At 43.0% G+C, this 23,294-nt stretch overlaps 1 protein-coding gene and 1 long non-coding RNA gene across 5 annotated transcripts in view; one reads left to right on the top strand and one right to left on the bottom strand.

Annotated features, from left to right (window-relative positions):
- The window catches only part of LOC145355325 (uncharacterized), a 30,810-nt gene extending 25,712 nt beyond the window's left edge, over positions 1 to 5,098 (bottom strand). Inside the window, exon 1 of the long non-coding RNA XR_013888956.1 lies at positions 5,000 to 5,098. This is a non-coding gene — a long non-coding RNA (uncharacterized LOC145355325). The remainder of the gene's footprint in view (positions 1 to 4,999) is intronic.
- Positions 419 to 23,294, top strand: part of LOC145355324 (proton myo-inositol cotransporter-like) — a 122,822-nt gene continuing 99,946 nt past the window's right edge. For 3 of the 4 annotated variants that reach the window (XR_013888955.1, XR_013888954.1, XM_080207285.1), the window contains exon 1: positions 419 to 6,120. Coding sequence is in view for 2 of the 4 variants with exons in the window: in XM_080207285.1 (XP_080063411.1) it covers positions 5,574 to 6,120 (547 nt within the window). In the remaining 2 variants the exon portion in view is untranslated. The remainder of the gene's footprint in view (positions 6,121 to 23,294) is intronic. The other variant, XM_080207287.1, reaches the window with a different exon arrangement.

The raw sequence follows: 23,294 nt of genomic DNA, 5'->3' as shown, positions 1-23,294 counted from the left end.
AGTTAATTACATTCCAGTTACTGGCTGCCCACATTACCTTGCTATCATATTTACTTTTTTTTTTGTCTGGAAGCCAACATGATTTCAGTGGGCCATTCAGGCCTAGTATGATATTTCCAACAAATACACCAGCTTTGTCGTAGTGGTGGGTTGTTAATCAATGATTTGTATTTATGCATCACTTGTAACTTATAAAAGCATTCCAGGGCGTTTGAAAGGTTCAGCCAGAAACACAAACATGGAAATAAAGTTAAATAAGGTATTAGGAGAGAGAACTAAACCTTTATCAAATAAGTAACTTTTAGGAAAGTGAATTTTAGGGACAGAAGTTGTCTGCAATCCCTACCTGGCTGAGGATACTAGAACCTGGTAGGCTGAAGTATGGGCAGAGGCACATACTAAATAGGTCCAGATAGATTCAATTGAGAGAAAATGCATTTGAATGCTCAATTCGAGGTTGAGATTGCAAGTGGTTTGATTCAGCCACAGATAAGTCAAGGAGGTGGGTGGAACTGGTGACGAGCATGGAAACTGTGTCTGCAAATGGAAGACAATGTTGTCTGTCTTCCACCTATTTAACGCCACGCAGCTCATCGAAGACTGGTGAACAGGTAGTCCGACAAGACAGTGGGCAGCTTGAGTGGAGGTATACTGTAAACTTGTCATTTGCATATATGCATATCCTAGCACCATGCCAGTGGATTTCACCAAAAGGCAACACGTAGCAGTGATTGGGCATTAAGGAGACAATTGACAACATAATTTATCTTTATTCTCAAGGATAATCCTAGGAACTAGGGAGTTTCAGCAAAGATCACAGACCTGCCATGTGAAATAGCAGGGTAGCAAATGAATAAAGGTATTGACTAGGGACCAAACACATCAAAAGTGGAGGTGAGTGAGCAATTCATCAGTGCAGAATCATTGAAGCAAGTAGCAGCAGTGAGCAAAATGAGGAGGTTTCTTCCAGGATAAATATGAAAGTCATATTTTCATGTGGGTTATTAGAAATACGAAAACTGTTCAGACGTCTTGAGAGATTATGGAAGTAGACAGTTGTCAAAAGTAAGCACTCTTGGCTATTAATTCTTGATACCGCTTCAGCAAAATCTGTCTTCCTGCTCTGGCTAAATCAGTATTCTGACATTTTGTAAAATTTTATTGAATAATTGTTACTTGTCCACTTTAAGCAGCACAGCACGACACTGCTTATTGTTTCAGTTCATTTGAGTATGTCAGCGTGTAACCTGGAAAGCACCGACATTTTGTTTTCAAAGAACATTTTCTTAAAAGGTATAAACAAAAGGAATGTTTACAATGGCAAGAAACACCTTTGATTGGGATCAACATTAACAGAAATTTAAATACCTATATTTTCTATAACAGTTTACAGATTAAAACCTTTGGTTAAATTTGTGATCTGGAAAGTGCAAACATTTTGTTTTCAATCGAGGAAATGAAGTTGAGAAAACAAAAGGGTATAAACATAAGAACTGATCGTAAGGTACTCTGATTGGAACAAACATTAGTAGAAATTGAAATATTAATTTTCTATAATTTAGTTATTCGCTTTAAGGTTAATCTATTACATTACAATCACATTTTGAGTAATAGCCTCTTTGCTTGCATGATATTTTTGGAGTCTAACTGACATAAGCCAATACGTTGAAAGATTACGGATACCTAACAGTACTGCTATGTCTGAAATCACAAGATTCAGAATGAAGCTGAGCAACCAGTTTGTAAAAGAAAATCTTGCAAGTGATAACCCTTTGGAATGTTGTTTAATAGCCCTTACTTTTTTTAATTGTCACATTTGTCATTTAACAGAATTACCAGACAATAGTCAATTTTTTTTGTATCACTTGGCATTACAATTGGACTACTCTGCTTCAAATTATTTGTGTTGAGCTATTGAGAACACCTGGGAAGAAGGAATATTCTGTTTTCAAGCCTGAGGCACTGGGTGTAAAAGGTCATTCATAATCAAAAGAATGTTCGCAATAAAAACATAAGATAGGAGCAGGAGACCATTTGGCACTTCAAGCCTGCTCCGCCATTCATCGTGATCATAGCTGATCATCAACTCAATGGCCTAACTGTGCTTTCTCCCAATAAACTTTGATCCCATTCGCCCCAAGTGTTATATCTAGCCACCTCTTGAATACATTCAATGTTTTGGCATCAACTACTTCCTGTGGTAATGAATTCCACAGGTCACCACCCTTGGGGTGAAGAAATGTCTCATCTCCGTCTTAAATGTCCATCCCTAATCCTCAGACTGAGCCTTGGTTCTGGACTCCCCCACCACTGGAACACTCTTCCTGCATCTACCCTGTCTTAGCTGTTAGAATTTTATAAATCTCGGATTCCCCCCCTCATTCATCTGAACTCCACCGAAAACAGTTCTAAGCTAGTCAATCCCTCATACATCAGTCTTGCCATTCCAGGAATCGTGCTGGTAAACCTTTGCTGTGCTCCCCTAAGCAAAAACACCCTTCCTCAGAAAAGGAGACCAAAACTGCACACAATACTCTAGGTGTGGCCTCATTAAGGCCCTGTATAATTGCAACAACTCATCCCTGCTCCTGTATTCAAAACCATTCACAAGGAAGGCCAACATATTGTTTGCCCTCTTCACCACCTGCTGCACCTGCATGCTTACCTTCAGCAACTGGAGCCCAAGGACACCCAGGACCTGCTGCACACTTCCCGCTCCCAATTTACAGCCATTCAGGTAGGAATCTGCCTTCTGGTTTTTGTTTCCAAAGTGAATAACCTCACATTTATCCAAATGATACTGCATCTGCCATTGATTTGCCACTTACCCAACCTATCCAGATCATTCTGAAGGATCTCTGCATCCTCGTCACAGTTCACCCTCCCACCCAACTTGGTATCATCTGCAAACATGAGATGTTACATTTTGTTCCCTTATCCAAATCATTAATATATATTGTGAATAGCTGGGATCCCCAGCACCGATTCCCTGTGGCACCCATTAGTTACCCATTAGCCTGCCAATTTGAAAAGCACCCATTAATTCCTACTCTTTGTTTCCTCTCTGCCATCCAGTTTTCTATCCATCTCAACACACTTTCCCCATCCCATATGCTTTAATGTTGCACGATAATCTTGAGTGGGACTTTGCCAAGCACTTTCTGAAAGTCCAAATATACCACGTCAACTGCCCCCCACCCCCTCGTTAACTTTATTAGTTACATCTTCAAAGAATTCCAATGGATTTTTCGAGTATGATTTTCCCTTCATAAATTCATGCTGTCTCTGTCTGATCCTGCCACTGTTTTCTAAATGCTCGGTTGTTGGTAGATGCACCTGCAGGTGGAGCTATATGTTCAAGTAATTCTTCCAATGCCTGTTTTCTTAATAGCTTATGGATAAATATTTTTTCTGGTGTAAACAATTGATGTCACATGTCCATCACACCATGTAGCTATATTTTTGATTAAGGACCTTTTTCACCTGTTGCATAACATTTGAAATATAATTGATGTAAACCAATAAAGAACGGTTCACATAATAAAATATATTTTAAATATGAATCATTAATGCAGAAACTGGGGTATTAAATTCTCCATAAGGTAATGACTGACTGGATAGACAAATTACGTATTTTCCATTCAGCCAACAAAAACGACTGATTTCCCAGTGTTTTCTTCCTTCAATGCAACAGTAAATAAAAGCCTTCTCCAGTGGTTTTCCACTTGACATGTAGCAGTCAGTGACTAAGGGACAATGTTGCTGATGCTGAAGAAAGCTGTCCACAAAGATTTATTGGGCTTTGTGGCATCAACTTCCCCATTCCGTGACTTTGCATTTAGCACCACTTTTTAGGGATACGTGACAGTCAGCAATAAGCAGCTGGGAAAGCAGATTGAGAAATCCGAACAAGCAGAACAGCAGGGATTAGGTAGTACACACCATAGTTCACTTCTAAATTATTTAGAGAGCAAAAATACATGCATGAGATGGACATTGAAACTAAAATAAATAAACTTTAAAAACGTGAAAGAAAGCTACCTTGTGTTTCAAATCACAAAGGATGAAATGAAACACTGAACATTATTTTTCCTCACACAGTGATACATTCTGGAAACTGAATTTTTGGGTAGTACAGTGGTTAACACATTCCCTGTGTCTGTGTGAAGTGCTATAGTTTCCTCCCACAATCCAAAGATGTGCAGGGCAAAAAGTCCAAAGGGTCGGGCAAGGTGCTCTGGACAGCCAGTACAGACTCAACGGCTCAACAAGCTGCTGGGAAGGGTCAGGATCACCCAGGCCAGCATCCTGCCCAATGTCTAGACTGTGCTGTTGCCCAAGAAAACCAGCCACACCAGCAAGGTGGCACAGCACTGCTGCCTCAGTGCTAGAGACCTGAATTTAATCAGTCTTGGTCATTGTCTCTGCAGAGTGTCCTTGTGTCGGTTTGGGTTTCCTCCCACGTGTGCAGGTTAGTTACTGTGGTCATGCTAAATTCTCCCTTTGTGCACCCAAAGACGCATCAGAGTATGGAATCATAGGATCCCTATAGTGCAGGAGGAGGATATTTGGCCCATCAATTCTACACTGACCACAATCCCATCCAGGCCTTATTCCTGTAATCCCATATAGTTACCTTGCTAATCCCCTGACATTAGGGTCCATTTAGCATGGCCAATCAACCTAACCCATACATCTTTGGACTGTGGTGGGAAACCAGAGCGCATAAACATGGGGAGAATGTGCAAACTCCACACAGACAGTGACTCAAGGCTGGAATCCCCAGCGCTGTGAGGTAGCAGTGCTAGCCAGCCGTGCTGCCCGCAGTAACTTCAGTGCAGTGTTAATGCAAGCCTGCTTGCGACGATAATTAATAAATTTAGTGGTTTACGCCTTAAAGAGGGTGGAAGAACAAGATGAGAGAAAAATAAATTCTGCACCGTGAGATTATTTAGCAGCAACGGCGTGCCGTTTAAAGCAAGGATGGGTCACACATTACCCAGCATATGTTTTTAGCATTTCCAGCTGTCTTTGAGACGAGAGAGAACCAGTGTGTAAAAGGGAGGTCCGATATTCAGGTGCGTCGACTGCATTCGCTGGGGGGAGGGCAGGTCCCCTGGCAGCAAGGTCCGGGTGTTGCCCCGCGCATGTGCGGATGCAACAAGTTGCCGCCGACCGAGGAGACGGTGAACGCCGGCCGTTGTCGCAAATTCGGGGCCACTTTGAAGAAGCTCCAATTTGCACCGCCATCCCCTCCAGGCTTGCACGTGATGGGAGGCGCCTATAGTTCACTGCCTGTGTGTTTCTTTTTTCCATTCCTCCGCCCCAAAATCAGCAGCCCAGCCCGTTGAAGGAGTTTAGCAGTTAAGAGAGAGGAGTAGCAGCTGCTGCAGCAGCGCGCGCTCCTGTGCTGGACAATCCCAGTGAAAGGGGGAGACCGCGAGCGTCTTCAGCCCCAGGGCGATCCAGAACCTTCCAACCGCCACCCTTCCCGGGCTCGGACTCAACTGGCGATCTAGAACCTTCCAACCGCCACCCTCCCCGGACTCGGAGCCAACTCCTCCAGGCTCCTTATGTCCCGCAAAGATAGCGACGCTGAGTACATACTCAGGGACCTGAGCGGAGAGCGGTGGAGCCGACCAGAGGGGCAGCGGGAGGCGTCGGACAAGCTGAGGCGGAACAGAGTGGTCGGTAGTAGTGGCAACGACAACCATCGGCTCTCAGCGGCCATGGCAACAGGCGCTGGTGGCGAGCTGGAGCGGGCCGCCCGGCGACAGTTCCAAGGCGACGACAACCCCCACTTCGTTTATGTCCTGGCCACGTTCGCGGCTCTGGGCGGCTTCCTGTTCGGATACGACACCGGCGTGGTGTCGGGCGCCCTGCTGCTGCTCAAGAAGGAGTTCGCCCTCGACCAGCTGTGGCAGGAGCTGGTGGTGTCCGCCACGGTGGGGGCGGCCGCCCTCTCGGCGCTGGCCGGGGGATTCCTCAACGACTGGTGCGGCCGGAGACCCTGCACCCTGCTGGCTAGCTTCCTCTTCACGGCTGGGGCGGTGGTTATGACGGCGAGCGGCGACCGTTATGGCTTGCTGTCCGGGCGCATCGTAGTGGGATTAGGCATCGGTAAGTGCCGGAATGGGGGGAGGGGGGTGGAAGATCACTTACCGGTGAGGGGGCCGCACAGATGGCGCGCTCTCTTCTCATCCCGATCCGGTAATGAAGTCTCCGGACTGGGGTTTCAGGATGGCGAGGTCCCCGGTTCGCACTCGTTGCCCCCACTGAGCTGCTGGGCGGGGCCTCTGGCCGTTCCGCGGGGAGGGGGGTATCCTAGCGACCCCGCGTGGCGAAGGGGGAGGGGGTGGAGTCACCGCGTTCCTACCCTCCTTCCTTTAAATCAAAACCACCCTCATTGACCAGGGCACTGATGGGCAACTTCAGTCGACATTTTTCTTCAGCGGGCTGCCTCTTTTAGAGCAAAACAAATAAATTGTCCCTGAGTTGAGTTAATTTGACTTGTAAAGTAAAAGGGGCAGCTCCCCAAAAGGAGGGGGAACAACCCAAACAGAACCAAAGTACAAAGGAAACTTAAAACATTAAATCATAATGTGATTATCGGGGTCTATAATGCACCCCTGCAGTGCCCAACTGGCGCGGAAGGTTCAGTGGGCCGCAAGACTGACAGCGGGCAGGCTCACGAACTGTAATCCTTGAATAGGGTTGAACATGTTTCATTAGTGTTTCTTAACTCCTCAAACATTCCTTAATTATCCGTATTATAGCACTATCAATTACAAGTGGTAAAAACAAAATAAACATTTTAGCTCTGATCAGATGTAGATGGCTGGCATGGCTCACTCAGTCACTTAATGCTCGCCAAGTGTTTCTTAACACAAAGAAAATGCCAAGTTACCCATGCTAGTGGAACCACCAACTTCAAGTCGTACAAACAAAATGAACATTTTGGGCTTGGTTGGATGCAGATTGAGTGCACACTCAATGTTGGGTGCGATCAGTATGCTTCTCACTTCACGGTGGGCTTGTTTTACATCCGTGTCACTTCAGTTGTATCGGGGGGAAAAAAAACTATGCAGGTGGAAACCACTGGAATGTCTTAACACCAATGAACATTCGCTTCTCTTCAATGATAGCTCTCAGCATCATATTAATAATATTTAGCTACATGATCTGTAAACATTAAGACAGCCGACAAACTATCTTGTGAACTACGCTCAGAACCCTGATTGCCTGCCTGTAGCGTCCAGAGTAGGTTACCCATCACTGGCCTGGGGGTATCCTCAACCCACATGAATGCTGGCACTCTCAACATTGCCTTTATCTCTAGATTTAACTATTTTAATGCATATGCCAGGCTTTTAGTTTTCTAGCGTCCCTACAGTTGTGATCATTGACATCTATGCCAGTACTTAACTTGCACTACATCCTGTTATTTGTGATTTCATCCTAGTTTTCAAAGTCCCCCAAGGCCTCTCCCCTCCCTAGCTTTGTAATTTCCAGCCCTATACAATCCTCTGCAACATGTCTAATTCTGGTCTCTAACAAATTTTGCCAAACTCATCAAAATCTCTTCCATAGTAACCCCCAAGTCTGCAACCTTCGTAATCAGGACAATGGCAACTTGTGTACAAGAATGCATTCTTTTCCAATTCACTCATCATCCTATCTGAGAAGGATGTCACTGTTCCTTCATAGCTGTTTAGTTAAATCTTGATACTGCTTTGCAAAACAACATTGGGGGTGCACCTTCACTTGGAATGCAATAGCTTTAAGAAGGTAGATCATAATACCAATCTTGAGCCAATCTTGCCAGTGATACCCAACCACATCCTGAGAATCAATCCAAATAATAATTGTCAATTGATATTTACCCAAATAGTCCAATTCGTAGAATTGGCTGCAGAGGCTTTTACCAGATGTTTTAAAGCTACTATCATGACCATATCACTAGGCCAAACTGGTTAGCTGAGACACCAAGTTGGCAACCTGTCTCTGAAATGTAATTAATTTCTGAAATCATGATTGTGAAATAGCATTTTGGTGATAACGCCTGATCTAACTTTCCTTCCTGTGTGGAGATGTTTTATCCACGCTCATAACCTTGCAGCTGAAATCAGGAACTTGGCACATTGATTTTTTTTTAATTAAATGTTCCTATTGTGAATAACAGGATTTTTATTTCCAATATAATTTGATCTTCTATGTCTGTTAGTAAGGAGTGACTGTATACGTTTGCTTACTGCAACATTATTAATGTTATGTTGGTTTATAAATTTGACAATGCTGATTCATGTTTCCCTGTTGTTTTAAGTTTACGCTACTGAAAGTGATGGCAATTATAATGCTATTTGTAAAGCGCTGCCAGCTTGCCTCAGCTGGTAGAATTCTCACATCTGAATACATAAAAAGGTTTAAAGCGAGTGCAGATTACCTGGACAATGGTATGTTGGCCTTCATTGCAAGAGGATTTGAGTATTGGAGCAAGGATGTATTGCAGCTTTACCGGGCTTTGGTGAGACCATACCTGGAGTATTGTGTGCAGTATTGGTCTCCTTCCCTAAGGAAGGATACACTTCCTATAGAGGGAGTGCAGCAAAGCTTCATCAGACTGATTCCTGGGATGGAAGGATGCATTTTGATAGGTGCAGTCCCAGAGGGGGCTATTAAATAAATGGCAGAACCATCAGGAACGTAGAAACAGATCTGGACATGCAGGTCCATAGATTGTTAAAAGTGACAGCACAGGTGGAAAAGGTGGTTAGGAAAGCATATGGCATGTTTGCTTTTGTCGGACGGGGCATCCGAATATAAAAGTTGGCAAATTATGTTACAGTTATATAAAATGTTGGTTAGGCCATATTTGGAATACTGTGCCAAATTCTGGTCACCACACTACCAGAAAGAGTTGGAGGTTTTGGAGACAGTTAATATCCTCCATGTCAGGCAACATCCTGGTAAACCTTTTTTGTACTATGAGAAGAGATTGAATAAACTGGAATTGTTCTCCCTGGAAAGATGGAGGCTGAGGGGCGACTTGCTAGTTTATAAAATTGAGGGGTACAAATAGGACTGTAGGAGAAGGGATAACCAGCCATGGTTATCGAAGGAAATGAAGGAGAGTATTAAATTAAAAGCTGATGCATTCAGAGTGGCTAAAAATAGCGGGCGATTAGAAGATTGGGAAAGATTTAAAAATCAACTAAGAAGGTGATAAAGAAAGGAAAGATAGACTATGAAGCTAAACTAGCACTAAATATAAAAAAGGACAGTAAAAGTTTTTACAAATATATAAAGAGGAGGAGGAGGCTGGCTAGAGTGAATGTTGGACCCTTGGAGGATGAGAGGGGGGATTTAGCAGTGGGTGATGAGAAAATGGCTGAGGCTTTAAATTTTTTTTGCCTCGGTTTTCACAGAGGAGGACACGAATAGTTTGCCGGATATTAAAGAAGGATGGTAGGAGTTGAGGGCCTGAATGCGATTAGTGTCACTAGAGAGGTAGTGCTTGATAGACTAACGGGACTGAAGGTGGCCAAGTCCCCAGGACCGGATGGAATGCATCCCAGGGTTCTGAAAGAAATGGCAGAGGTGATAGCGGGTGCCTTAGTAATTATTTATCAAAATTTGCTGGACTCTGGGGAAGTGCCAAAAGATTGGAAAACGGCTAATGTCACGCTGCTGTTTAAAAAAGGTAGCAGACAGAAGGCTGAGAATGATGGGCCGGTTAGTTTAACGTCTGTAGTTGGTAAAGTGCTAGAATCAGTCATCAAAGAAGAAATGGCGAGGCACCTAGAAAAGAATGGTTTGATCGAGCAGATGCAGCATGGATTCGTGAAGGGGAAGTCGTGTTTGACGAATTTATTGGATTTTTGTGAGGATGTGACTAGTGTGGTAGACAGAGGGGAACTGGTGGATGTGGTGTTTTTAGATTTCCAAAGGGCATTTGATAAGGTGCCTCACAAAAGGTTGCTACAGAAGGTTAGGGTGCATGGAGTTAGGGGTAAGGTGTTAACGTGGATAGAGGATTGGCTGTCTAATAGGAAGCAGAGAGTTGGTATCAATGGATGCTATTCTGGTTGGCAGTTGGTGACTAGTGGAGTGCTGCAGGGATTGGTGCTGGGGCCTCAACTATTTACCATTGGTATAGATGATCTGGAGGAGGGGGCTGAGTGTAGGGTGATGATTTGCTGATGACACGAAGATGAGTGGAAAAGCAAATTGCGTAGAGGGTGTGGAAAGTCTGCAGAGAGATCTGGATAGGCTGAGTGAGGGACCTGGCAGATGGAGTATAATGTTAGTGTGAGGTTATCCACTTTGGTAGAAATAATAGTAGGAGGGATTATTATTTAAAAGGTGAAAAGCTGCAGCATGCTATGGTGCAGAGGGACCTGGGGGGTCCTTGTGCATGAGTCGCAAAAACCCAGTCTGCAGGTGCAGCAGGTGATCAAGAAGGCGAATGGAATGTTGACGTTTATAGCGAGGGGGATAGAATATAAAAGTAGAGAGGTTTTGCTGCAACTGTACAGGGCACTGGTGAGGCCGCAGCTGGAGTACTATGTGCAGTTTTGGTTGCCATACTTGCGCAAGGATATATTGGCCTTGGAGGGAGTGCAGAGGAGGTTCACTAGGCTGATACCGGAGATGAGGGGGTTGGCCTATGAAGAGAGACTAAATAGACTGGGTCTCTACTTGTTGGAGTTTAGAAGGATTCGGGGGGACCTTATAGAGATGTATAAGATAATGAAAGGGATGGCTAGGATAGGAGGAGAGAGATTCTCCCCACTCAAAGGATAGCAGGTCTCGAGGACACAGCCTCAAGATAAGGGGTAGGGGGGGGCAGCTTAGATCAGATTTGAGGAGGAACTTCTTCACTCAAAGGGTGGTGAATCTCTGGAATTCTCTGCCTGTTGAAGTGGTGGAGGCTACCTCGCTAAATATATTTAAGTCACGGGTAGATAGGTTTCTGATGGACAGGGGAATTAAGGGTTATGGGGAGAGAACGGGAAAGTGGAACTGATCCACTTCAGATCAGCCATGATCTTATTGAATGGCGGGGCAGGCTCGAAGGGCTAGATGGCCTACTCCTGCTCCCATTTCTTAAGTCCTTATGTTCTTAAATAGGGTGAACAGTTGGTGGCTTTTCCCCAGGGTAGAAATAATTACAAGGGGTCACAAGTTCAAGATAAGGGGGGACAAGTTCAGGAGTTGTGCGAGGGAAATCTTTTTACACAAAGGGTGGTGGTGGCCTGGAATGCACGGCCAAATGAGGTGGTTGAAGCAGATACGTTAATGACATTTTAAATTTTGAATTGAATTTAGTGAGAGGGAAGAACTGAGGGAGATCAGTAGTCGAGAAATGATGGTGGGAAAATTGATGGAATTGAAGGCAGGTAAATCCCCAGAGCCTGATAATCAACATCTGAGTACTTAAGGAAGTGGCTCTAGAAATAGTGAATGCATTGGTGGTCATCTTCCAGAATTCAATAGACTTGAACAATTGTGCAGATTGGAAGGTAGCTAATGTCACTTCAGTATTCAAAAAGGGAGGTAGTGAGAAAGCGGCATTATAGACCAGTTTGCTTGACATCGGTAGTAGGGAAATTTCTTGAATTCGTTATCAAGCACATTTAGCAGAGCATTTAAAAAGCAGGGGCAGATCAAACTAAAGTCAGCACGGATTTATGCAGGGGAAATCATGCTCAACAAATCTGTTGGAATTCTTTGAAGACGTAACTAGTAGAGTTGACAAGGGGGGACTTTCAGAAAGCATTTGAAATAATACTGCATAGGAGATTATTATGCAAAGTTAGGGCACATGGGATTGGGTGAAGTGTATTGCGATGGATAGAAAACTGGCTGGTGGAGAGAAAAAGAATTGAAATTAATGGTGCTTTTCAAATAGGCAGGCAGTAACTAGTGGAGTTCCACAGGACCCCAGCTTTACACAGTGTATATTAATGATTTGGATGAGGTAACAAAATGTAACCTCTCAAGTTTGCAGATGATACCAAGTTGGGAGGAAGGGTGAACTGTGACAAGGATGCAAAGATCCTTCAATGATCTGGACAGGTTGGGTGAGTAGGCAAATCAATGGCAGATGCAGTATAATTTAGATAAATGTGAGGTTATTCACTTTGGAAGCAAAAACAAGAAGGCAGATTACTACCTGGATGGCTGTAAATTGGGAGAGGGAAGTGTGCAGCAGGACCTGGGTGCCCTGGTGCACCAGTCACTGAAAGTAAGCATGCAAGTGCAGCAGGTGGGAAAGAAGGCAGATGGTTTGTTAGCATTCATAGCGAAAGGTTTGATATACAGGAGTAGAGATGTGTTGTTGCACTTATACAGGGCCTTGGTGAGGCCACACCTAGAGTATTGTGTGCAGTTTTGGTCTCCTCTTCTGAGGAAGGATGTTTTGCTGTACTCTGTCAAGAGTACAGCTGAGGTTTACCAGGCTGAATCCTGGGGACGGCAGGACTGATGATTGAGGAGAGACTGACTAAGTTAGGATTATTTTTGCTGGAATTCAGACGAATGAGGAGGCTCTCATTGAGACACAAATTCTATCAGGACCGGATAGGGTAGATGCAAGGAGGTTGTTCCCAATGGTGGGGGAGTCCAGAACCAGGGGTCATGGTTTTTAGATTCAGGATAGACCATTTAAGACAGATGAGACATTTCTTCACCCAAAGAGTGGTGAGTCTGTAGAATTCATTACTAAAGGAAGTAGTGTTGATGCCAAAACATTGAATGCATTCAAGATATAGCACTTGGGGTGAATGGGATCAAAGGTTATGGGGGAAAAAGCAGGATTCAGCTGTTGAGTTGGACAGCCAACCATGATCATAATGAATGAAGGAACTGGCTTGAAGGGCCACGTGGCCTCTTGCTATCTTTTATGTTTCTATACAAGGGTATGGTGTGATTTTTGTGCGTACACGTGTATTTTGCAAATGTATATTCTCTCCAGTGGCAATCAAGTTTGTCCCTTTGTATACAGTAAGGTTTCAAGACCAGTTAAACTGTATTTTTGGAGAAATCTATTGCAAGCATTAAATGTTAGGCAGAACGCTGAGAGAAGCTCATGACCCTTTTAAATAGTGCTCATACTACGGGAACGTTGATATCCAATTAAACCAGCAGACGGGGCCATGGTTAATGTTTCATCGGATGATTGCCAGCTCCAATAAACCACTCCCTTAGCTCTGCTAAATTGGCAGTCTGAATTATCAGTTCAAGTTCTTGGTGGGACCTGAACCCCAAACCTTTCAACTACAGCTTAAAATTAAATTTTCTGTGCATCATCCTGTGGTATCTTCACTATCAAAGCACACTGTTGCAGCACAGATGCAACAGTGTGCCCTTGGGAATAGTGAAGATGATTGATTTATTGTTGCTTGGCAACATCTGCACCTGTTTTGAAAAATGTATTGCTTAGCTGTTATCAGTTATCCTGTTAGTATTGCAATCCTCCACATCCCCTGTTCAGGCATTACACTTTAAGTTGTAGCTTTTGTTTTAATAGTGTTAGTGATCTTCTGAGGAAATATCAGTGCATTTTGAGACTGTTATAAAATCAACAATCTTTACTAAAATTGAGTTGTCTATTTTCTGTGCAACAGCTCTCGTGATTGCAGTGTGTGCGCGTGATGGAGCTGTACTTGTGTTTGTTATGGCAATTTCTGCTAGCCAACATGGATACAACTAGCACATTTTGCTTAATAAACATTAGCAGATGTTTCATTAATAGGGGGTGAAGAAAACTAACCCCAAACTAGGAAGATGGAAATCAGGCAGATTGACCATTAGCTAGGGCAAAATTTAGATACAAGGAGAGAGTGAATGAGACAGGTTTGAGGAACGAATTGAGCCGAATGAATTAACTAATGAGGTAAATGAAAAGGCAGAATCAAAAAGATAATATGTAGCTGATGGGATGGGGCAAAGCCCTCGAGTTATACAGATAAAAACAAAGGTTCTGAATTTAATGTGCCAACTGAGGTAATGTGGTTTATGGGCATTGACTGAGCTTTCTACTAGTTAACTTTATGATGGATGCAGTTGGCTGCTAGAAGTCATAGAATCAGATTGCTAAAGCATGATATGGTGTTACATGAGGAATAAGGTGAAAAAAAAATCAAGTTGTTATTTTTGATGAATGAATCCTTGAGAATTGCCTTCCAAGAATGATTAGTAAATAGTGGATCGTGAATTGTCTTTAAATGTTAAATGCATTTTGTTCTAAAGATGGGTTTTAAAATTTACACATCAGTTAAATGTTTTACTTCTATCCTTATTCAGATGGATTATTATTTAAATAATAATCCAAGGCTTTTCTCTCCTTTGATGTAGCCAGACCTGCTGAGATTTTCCAGCATTTCCTCAAATATATAGATAATTTACCTTTGAGGGGTTTCCTTTAGATACTGTCAATTATTAAAGGGAATATTCCTTACTTTAGGTTCAACTTTTAAATTTCAGGAGTACATAAGGTCAAGTTTGCACTATTGCTGGGCATACAGTAATATCAATTGATTCATTGATCAATCGCAATCCAAAGCATAGTGCTTGTGAAGCTAAAGTTAAATCAAGTTCTGAAGTGTTGTCCAAGGGTGCCAGTGAAGTTGGTGGGAAAGAATCCCTCAGATCTTTCGAAGCTCGTTGGAATTCAGCAACATATGAATAGAACGGAAAGGATCAAGCGTGACTCCATAAAATGGTCTCGGATTGTATAATTTTATTTTCTTAAAAGGGCTGAGGTATGAGCTGACGTTGCTCTTGGGACTTTATCATGTAAATCTTACTCCCTCAGGACTGAAGTAGTTGAGCTCTTGACGATCAGATTTGAAGGCTGGAAACAGGAGCTCACAGTTGAAGATGTCATTAAAAAATAGAAAATATTGGAGACAACATTTTTTAGTAAGACTGTTTTCATTTTGGTATAATTAGTCATGATACATCAGTAAAAAGGACTGAATGAATTTCCATATGGACAGACATAAGGTGCTTTTTCCATATTACACTCTGTCTGATGTGTTCTTCCCTATTCAAGTCTCTCAATTCTTTTGAAGCCATTTTGCTTTAAAGCCCACATGCTTTAATTTTTCTAATCACTTCTTGTGGGGGACATCAAAAACTTCTGAAAATTCAAGTCTACTTTATCCACTGACTCTGCTTCATCAATTCTGTTTGTGACATTGTAAAATAACCTCCAACAGATTTTCTGAACATGATTTTCTAGTCATAAATTTATATTGACCACACAAAATCAAATAATTATCCAAGTGTCCATCTGTCACATCCTTTTTCATACTCTCTAGTGTTTTCCGTTCTTCTGATGTAGGGCTAACAGTTCTCAAGGCCCCTGTTTTCTCTCTCCTTCCTTTCTGAAATGGTGGAGTGATACTTGCCATCTTCCAACCTGCAGAACCATTCCAGGATCTATAGAATTTCAGGTGATGATCACCAAAATACCATTACCTCCATAGCTATTGCTTTCAACACTAGGTTATCATGTTCCAAGAATTAATCAACTTTTATTAATTTCTTCAACATAACCTTCTTACTAATAGAAATTTCCTTCAATTTCTCATTCTCCTAGTTCCTTGTATCTCTAATTCTGGGAGATTTCATTAAGTAATTGGCTTCTCTGCCATTTAGAGCTTAGAACGATACAGAAGTGTCAGGCCCTTTGGCCCACGATGTGCTGAACATGATGCTAAATTAAACTAATCCCTTCTGCCTGCTCTTGGTCCATGTCCTTCTATTCCTTGTGTATTCATGTGTTTATCAAGAGCCTCTTAAATGCCCCTATCGTATCTGCCTGCACCATCAGCATGTGGTTAAAAAGAAACTTGCACCTTTGAACTTTTCCCCACCTCACCTTTAAGTGTATGGGCCTAGTATTAGACATTTCAACTCTGGTGAAAAGATTCTGACTGTCAACCTAATGTAGGCCTCTCATAATTCTACAGACTTGTATTAAGTCTCCCCTCAGACTCTGCCATTCCAGAGTAAACAACTGTAGTTTGTCCAGCCTCTCCTTTATAGCTCATATCCTGTAATCCAGGCAGCATCCTGGTAAATCTCTTTGCACCTTCTCCAAAGCCTCCACATCCTTCCTGTATTGTGGTGACCAGAATTGAATGTAATACTCTGTGTGACCTAACCAAAGGTTTTATGAAGCTGCGGCATGACATCCTGACTCTTGTACTCAATGCCCTAACAATAAAGACAGGCATGCCATATGCCTTCTATACCACCCTAGCTATTTGTGTGACTTCTTTCAAGAAGCTGTGGACTTGAACCCCGAGATCCCTCTGTTTTCAGTGCTATTCAAGATCCTGCCATTAACTATAGTTATGCCATTAACATTTGGTCTCGCAAATTGCAGCACCTCACACTTGTCCTGATTCAACTCCATTTACCATTTGTGTCCAGATCTGCAGCTGGGCTATTTCCCACTGTATCGTTTAATAACCTTGTATTCTATCCACAATTCCACCTATCTTTGTGTCATCAGCAAACTTACTAACCCACCCATCTACATTTTCATCCCAGTCACTTATGTCACAAACAGCAGAGGTCCCAGAACAGATCCCTGTGGAACACCACAAGTCATGAACTTCCAGCCAGAAAAATACCCTTCCACCACTACTCTGACTTTGAGTAAGACAATTCTGAATCCAAGGTTTGATAAGGTTCACCATGGTAGGCTTCTGCAGAAAATGCAGATGTATGGGATTGAGGGTAATCTAGGAAATTGGATCAGGAATTGGCTGGCAGATAGGAGACAGAGGGTGGTGGTTGATGGTAAATATTCGTCATGGAGTTCAGTTACAAGTGGTGTGCCTCAGGGATCTGTTTTGGGGCCACTGCTGTTTGTAATTTTTATTAATGATCTGGATGAGGGTATAGTTGGGTGGATTAGTAAATTTGCTGATGACACCAAAGTCGGAGGTGTGGTAGATTGTGAGGAAGGGTGTCATAGTTTGCAGGAAGACTTGGACAGGTTGCAGAGCTGGGCTGAGAGGTGGCGGATGGAGTTTAATGCGGAGAAGTGTGAGGTAATTCATTTTGGTAGGAATAACAGATGTGTTGAGTATAGGGCTAACGGGAGGACTTTGAATAGTGTGGATGAACAGAGGGATCTAGGTGTATGTGTACATAGATCTCTGAAAGTTGGGAATCAAGTAGATAGGGTTGTTAAGAAGGCATACGGTGTCTTGGCGTTTATTGGTAGGGGGATTGAATTTAGGAGTCGCAGCGTCATGTTGCAACTGTACACAACTCTGGTGCGGCCGCACTTGGAGTACTGTGTGCAGTTCTGGTCCCCACGTTACAGGAAGGATGTGGAGGCTTTGGAGAGGGTGCAGAGGAGGTTTACCAGGATGTTGCCTGGTATGGAGGGGAGGTCCTATGAGGAGAGACTGAGGGATTTGGGGTTGTTTTCGCTGGAGAGAAGGCGGCTAAGAGGGGATCTTATTGAAACATATAAGATGATTAGAGGTTTAGATAGGGTGGACAGTGATAGCCTTTTTCCTCGGATGGAGAAAGCTAGCATGAGGGGGCATGGCTTTAAATTAAGGGGGGGTAGTTATAGGACGGATGTCAGGGGTAGGTTCTTTACCCAGAGGGTGGTGAGGGATTGGAATGCCCTGCCTGCTGCGGTTGTAAATGCGCCTAGTTTGGGGGTGTTTAAGAGATCCATGGATAGGTTTATGGACGAAAAGGGATTGGTTTAGGTTAGAGGGTCATTGTTTTTTTTAACTGGTCGGCGCAACATCGTGGGCCGAAGGGCCTGTTCTGCGCTGTAATGTTCTATGTTCTGTGTTCTAAGCAGCCAAGTCATTGTAGATCCCATGCACCTGATTCTTCTATATGACGGCATGTGGGACCTTGTCAAAAGCTTTACTAATATCCACGTAGACAACATCCACTGCTCTACCCTCATCGATCACTTTTGTCACCACCTCAAAAGTCAGTGAGTAAGACATGACCTGCCCTGCACAAATCTATGCTGACTTTTCCTCATCAGGCCATGCTTTTCCAAATGTGCATGAATCCTCTCCAATAGCTTCCTGACCATCAATGTGAGACTCACCAGTCTGTGATTTCCTGGATTGTCTCTTTTTTACTTTTCTTGAACAGAGGAGCAACGTGAGCTACTTGCCAGTCCTCCGGGACTTCTGCAGCTAACGAGGATACAAAAATCTTTGTCAGGCTCCCAACAATCTCCTCTTTTGCCTCTCTCAACAATCTGGGGAAGATCTCATTGGGCCTTGGAGACTTACCTGCCTTTAATGCTCTTCAAGAGACCCAACACCACTTCTTTCTTGATCTCAGAATGCCCTAGTACATTAGCATGCTCCACACTAATCTCACTATCCTCCATATTCTTCTTCTTGATGAACATTGAACATTGTACTCATTTAGGATATCCCCCACATCCCCTGCTCCAAGCACAAATTCATTCCTTTGTCCTTAAGTGGTCATACCCTCTCCCTAGTGATCCTCTTGTTTTTAATGTATGTGTAGAATGTCTTGGAATTCTCTTTAACCCAATTTGCCTAGGTCATTTCATAGTGCCTCCTTGATCTTTTAATTCCCTGCTTGAGTTCTTTTCCTGCTTTCTTTATATTCCACATGGGCGCTGTCCAATTTTAGCTTCCAAGCCTTGCATTTACTTTTTCCTTTTAACTAAGTTCACAACGTCCCTGGTAATCCAAGGGTTCCTTACCTTTTTACTCTTATTCTTCCTCCTTACTTGAATATGCTGGTCTTGATCTCTGATCAATCGGTCTTTAAACAACTCCCATATGTCAAATGTGGACTTGCCAGCTGTCAGCTGCTCCCTATTAACTCTTGACCTCCTGCCTAATTATGTTGTACTCTGCCCTCCCTCGATTTAGTACCTTCCTGCAATGTCCTGTTTTTATGCATTTATTGAAATGTCTCTATCTAAGAAAGTAACCAATATTGCATATAGGCCTGATATCATTGTGGTAGAATCAGAGTTATGAATTTATCTTGATGCTTGTAAATACAATCCACTACATCTATAGAAGGTTGTTTACAACAGAATAGTTCAGTTCAACCCATTATATTTCAAAATGCACTCATTGATACTCATTCCCGCAGTACAATTTAATCTCATTAAGTTACAGATGAATGTTCGGTTTATTGGTTCACATTGTTGGTGGTTACTGCAAGCAATTACTTTAGTTTGTGTCTAGTGACAAGATTTTGTTTGTGCTCACTAAACAGTTAAATAATTTGGAGGTAAGATTTATAGATTATTCTTATCTCTAAGTAAATATTGATCTATGATATGACAGAGCACATTGTGTTCGGACTGCGATATATAGAAGTTTATCAATGGTGAGATTAACTTCTGTAAACATGTCTGCAGTGGACAGCTCTGTCTCGAATTTCACTCCAGCTCAGTGTTATTGAGCTGGAGTGAGAGTTAGAGACACTATGACACAAAAGGGGAGGGGTAGCAATATCTGGATTTTTTTTTAAGATCTTATCAGGCATATCGTGACCAATAGTTTTCTGAATGAGGAGAAGCCAGGCTAGTGAGAGAATGAAAATCTACAGAAATTGATCTAGTGATATAAAAACAGTCCCTACCAAAGCATGCCAGAGTCTGGGAACTCTCTGAAACTTACCTCACTTCCTAGCTCTACTAAGCCGGTCCACCATCGATAAGGCGTAAGGCAGGAGTGTAACAAAATATTGTACGCATCTTGATGAGTACATCATTGCCTCTCCTTTAACTCAAACCATCAAGTCCCAGTAGCATCCTAGTAAATCTTTTCTGCACTCTTTCTAGTTTAATAATATCCTTTCTATAATAGGGTGACCAGAATTGTACACAGTATTCCAAGTGTGGCATTCCTAATGTCTTGTACAACTTCAAGATGTCCCAACTCCTGTATTCAATGTTCTGACAATGAAACCAAGCATGCCAAATGCCTTCTTCACCACTCTGCCCCTATGACCCCATTTTCAAGGAGCTATGAATCTGTACCCCTAGGTCTCTTTGTTATAACTTTCCCCAACACTCTGCCATTAACTGACTAGGCCCTGCTTTGATTCAGTCTACCAAAATGCATCACCACATGTTTATCTGGGTTACTGGGTGGCATGGTGGCACAGTGATTAGCATTGCTGCCTCATAGCATCAAGGGCCCAGGTTCAATTTCTGGCTTGGGTCATTGTCTGTGTGAGTTTGCACCTTCTCCCTGTGTCTGTGTGGGTTTCCTCCAGATGCTCGGGTTTCCTCCCACGTCCCAATGATGTGCAGTTCAGGTGGATTGACCATTCTAAATTGCCCCTTATTACCAGGGGGACTAGCTAGGGTAAATGTTGTGGGGATAGGGCTTGGGTGGAATTGGGGTCAGTGCAGAATCAATCAGCCAAATGGCGGCCTCCTGCACTGTAGGATTCTATAATTTTTAACTCCATCTGCCATTCATCAGCCCTTTTGGTCCAGTTGATCAAGATCCAGTTGCAATCCTAGATGACCTTATTTACTGTCCACCATGCCCCCTAAATTCTCATCCAAGTCATTGATATAAATATAACAGTGGACTCAATACCGATCCCTGAGGCACACCACTGGTTTCAGGCCTCCAGTTTGAAAAACTACCCTCTCTTGTGTCAAAGAATAAAGACATAAAGAACAAAAAAATGTACAGCATAGGAATAGGCCCTTCGATCCTCTGTGCCTGCACCGATCATGTTGACTGCCTAAACTAAACTGGTATGCACTTAGTCTGTACCCTTCCATTCCCTTCCTATTCATGTGTTAGTCTAGTTGCCCCTTAAATGCCGCTATCATACTTGCTCCCACCATTCCTCCCCCCAAGCAGCATGTGTGAGGGGGAAAAAAAAATCTTGTATCGCACATCTCTAAACTTCTCCCCACGCACTTTAATTAAACCTATGTCCCCTAGTTCTTGACTTTTCTATCATAAGAAAGCACATCTGACGATCCACACTGTCCATGCCACTCATAATCTCGTAGGCCTCTGTTAGGTCACCCCTCCTCAACCTCCATTGTTCCATTGACAACAAACCGAGTTTATCCAACCTCTCCTCATAGCTAATACTCTCCAGACCTGGCAACATCCTGGTTAACCTTTTCTGTACCTTCTCCAAAGCATCCACATTCTTCTGGTAGTATAGTGACCAGAATTGTACACAGTATTCTAAATGAGACCTAATTAAGGTTCTGTACAGTTGCAGCATGACCTGCCAGTTTTTATACTTCATGTCCTGACCGATGAAGGTAAACATGGTGTTTGCTTTCTTGACTGCCTTATCCCCCTGCATTGCTACTTTCAGTGATCAGTGGACCTGTATGCCCAGATCTCTCTGCCTGTCAATACTCTTAAGGGTTCTACCATTTACTGTATCGTTCCTATATGCATTGGATCTTCCAAAATGCATTATCTCAAGCTAGTCATCGAGCAAATTTTGTATCCAATTGGCTACCTCACCCTGAGATTTAACCTTTTGCAATAACCTACCATGTGATACCTTATCAAAGGCCTTGCTAAAGTCCATGTAGATGGACAATGTTGATTGCACTGCCATCATCTACCTTCTTGGTTACCCCTTCAAAAAAACTCAATCAAATGTATGAAACATAATTTTCACTCACAAAGCCATGCTGACTGCCCCTAATCAGTCCTTGCCCCTCTAAGTGTCTGTAGATCCTGTTTCTCGGAATACCTTCTAACAACTTATCTACTACAGATGTTAGGTTCACTGGACTTCAGTTCCCAGGCTTTTCCCTGCAGCCCCCCTCAAACAATGGCACGATATTTGCTACCTCCAGTCACCTGTGGCTGTCGATGATTCAAATCTCTCTGCTGGGGACCTGCAATTTCCTCCCCTGCCTCTCTCAATATGCCAGGATATATTTTATCAGGTCCCAAGGATTCAAGGTTTATTAGTCACAAGTAAGGCTTACAGTAACACTGCAATGAAGCTACTGTGGAACTCCCTAGTCAACACACTTCAGCGCCTGTTTCGGTTAGTGCACCTAACCAGTGCACCTTTCAGACGGGGACAAAACCAGAACATCCGGAGGAAACCCTGGCAGACAAGGGGAACATGCACACTACCTTTCTTGATGTGCTTTAAGACTTCCAGCACCACCACCTCTGTAATGTGTATTTCTCAAGACATCACTATTTATTTCCCCAAGTTTCTTAACATTTCTCAACAGTAATTACCGAAGAGATATTTATTTAGGATCTCACTCATCTCTTGTGGATCTGCACATAATGACCTTGTTGATCTTTAGGAGGACCTACTCTCTCCCTAGTTACTCTTTTGCCCTTTATGAATTCGTAGAATCTCTTTGGATTCTCCTTTGCCTCATCTGCCAAAGCAATCTTGTCTCCATTTTTTTTTTGCCCTCCTGATTTCTCGTAACTCTGCTCTAACCTTTATACTCTTCAAGGGATCTACATGACCCCAGCTGCCTATGCGTATCATATGTCTCCTTTTTTTGACCAGAGCCTCAATATTCCAAGTCAGCCAGGGTTTCCTACTTCATCAGCCTTGCCTTCACTCAAGAGAGCGTGCTTACCCTGAGCCCTAATTAACACATTTTTAAAAGCCTCTCACTTTCCAGGTGTCCCTTTGCCTGCTGACAGACTCCCCCAATCAACTTTTGAAAGCTCCCGTCTAATACCACCAAAATTGGCCTTGCCCTAATTTAGAATTTTAACTTTTGGGCCAGATCTACCATTCTCCATTGCCATCTTAAGATTTATGGCATTATGTTCACTGGTCCCAAAGTAATCCCTCACTAACACTTCTGGCACCTGCCTTCCTTATTTCCCAGGAGGAGGTCAAGTTTTGCCCCCTATGTAGTCAGGCCATCCACATTAAGAATAAGAAATTCCTCCTGAATAAGCTTAACACATTTCTCTCCATCCAATCCCCAATGCTATGGCTGTCCCAATCAATGTTGGGAAAGTTAAAATCCCCTACTATTACTACCTAGTCTGTATTCTCTTTGCATGTTTGCTTTGCAATTTCCCGCTAACTATTTGGAGGTTTGTAGTATAATCCTATCAGTGATCTCTCCCTTCTTATTTTTCAGTTCTACCCATATAGACTCAGTAGCAATTGAAATGCTTTGACTAGAGGACTAGAATTTAAATGGTTAAAAGCCAGGCTGTGGCTGTACAAAGCCTCGGTTAGCCCACACCTGGATCGTGTTTGGTCAAGGCAGTACACCTTTGGAAGAATATTGACCCTGA

The sequence above is a fragment of the Carcharhinus amblyrhynchos genome, chromosome 19 (assembly GCF_965287045.1).
Source record: "Carcharhinus amblyrhynchos chromosome 19, sCarAmb.v2.hapA, whole genome shotgun sequence".
NCBI classification, from domain to species: domain Eukaryota; kingdom Metazoa; phylum Chordata; class Chondrichthyes; order Carcharhiniformes; family Carcharhinidae; genus Carcharhinus; species Carcharhinus amblyrhynchos.
Note: the sequence above shows the minus strand (reverse complement) of the source record. Positions and strands in the feature narration are given on the sequence as shown.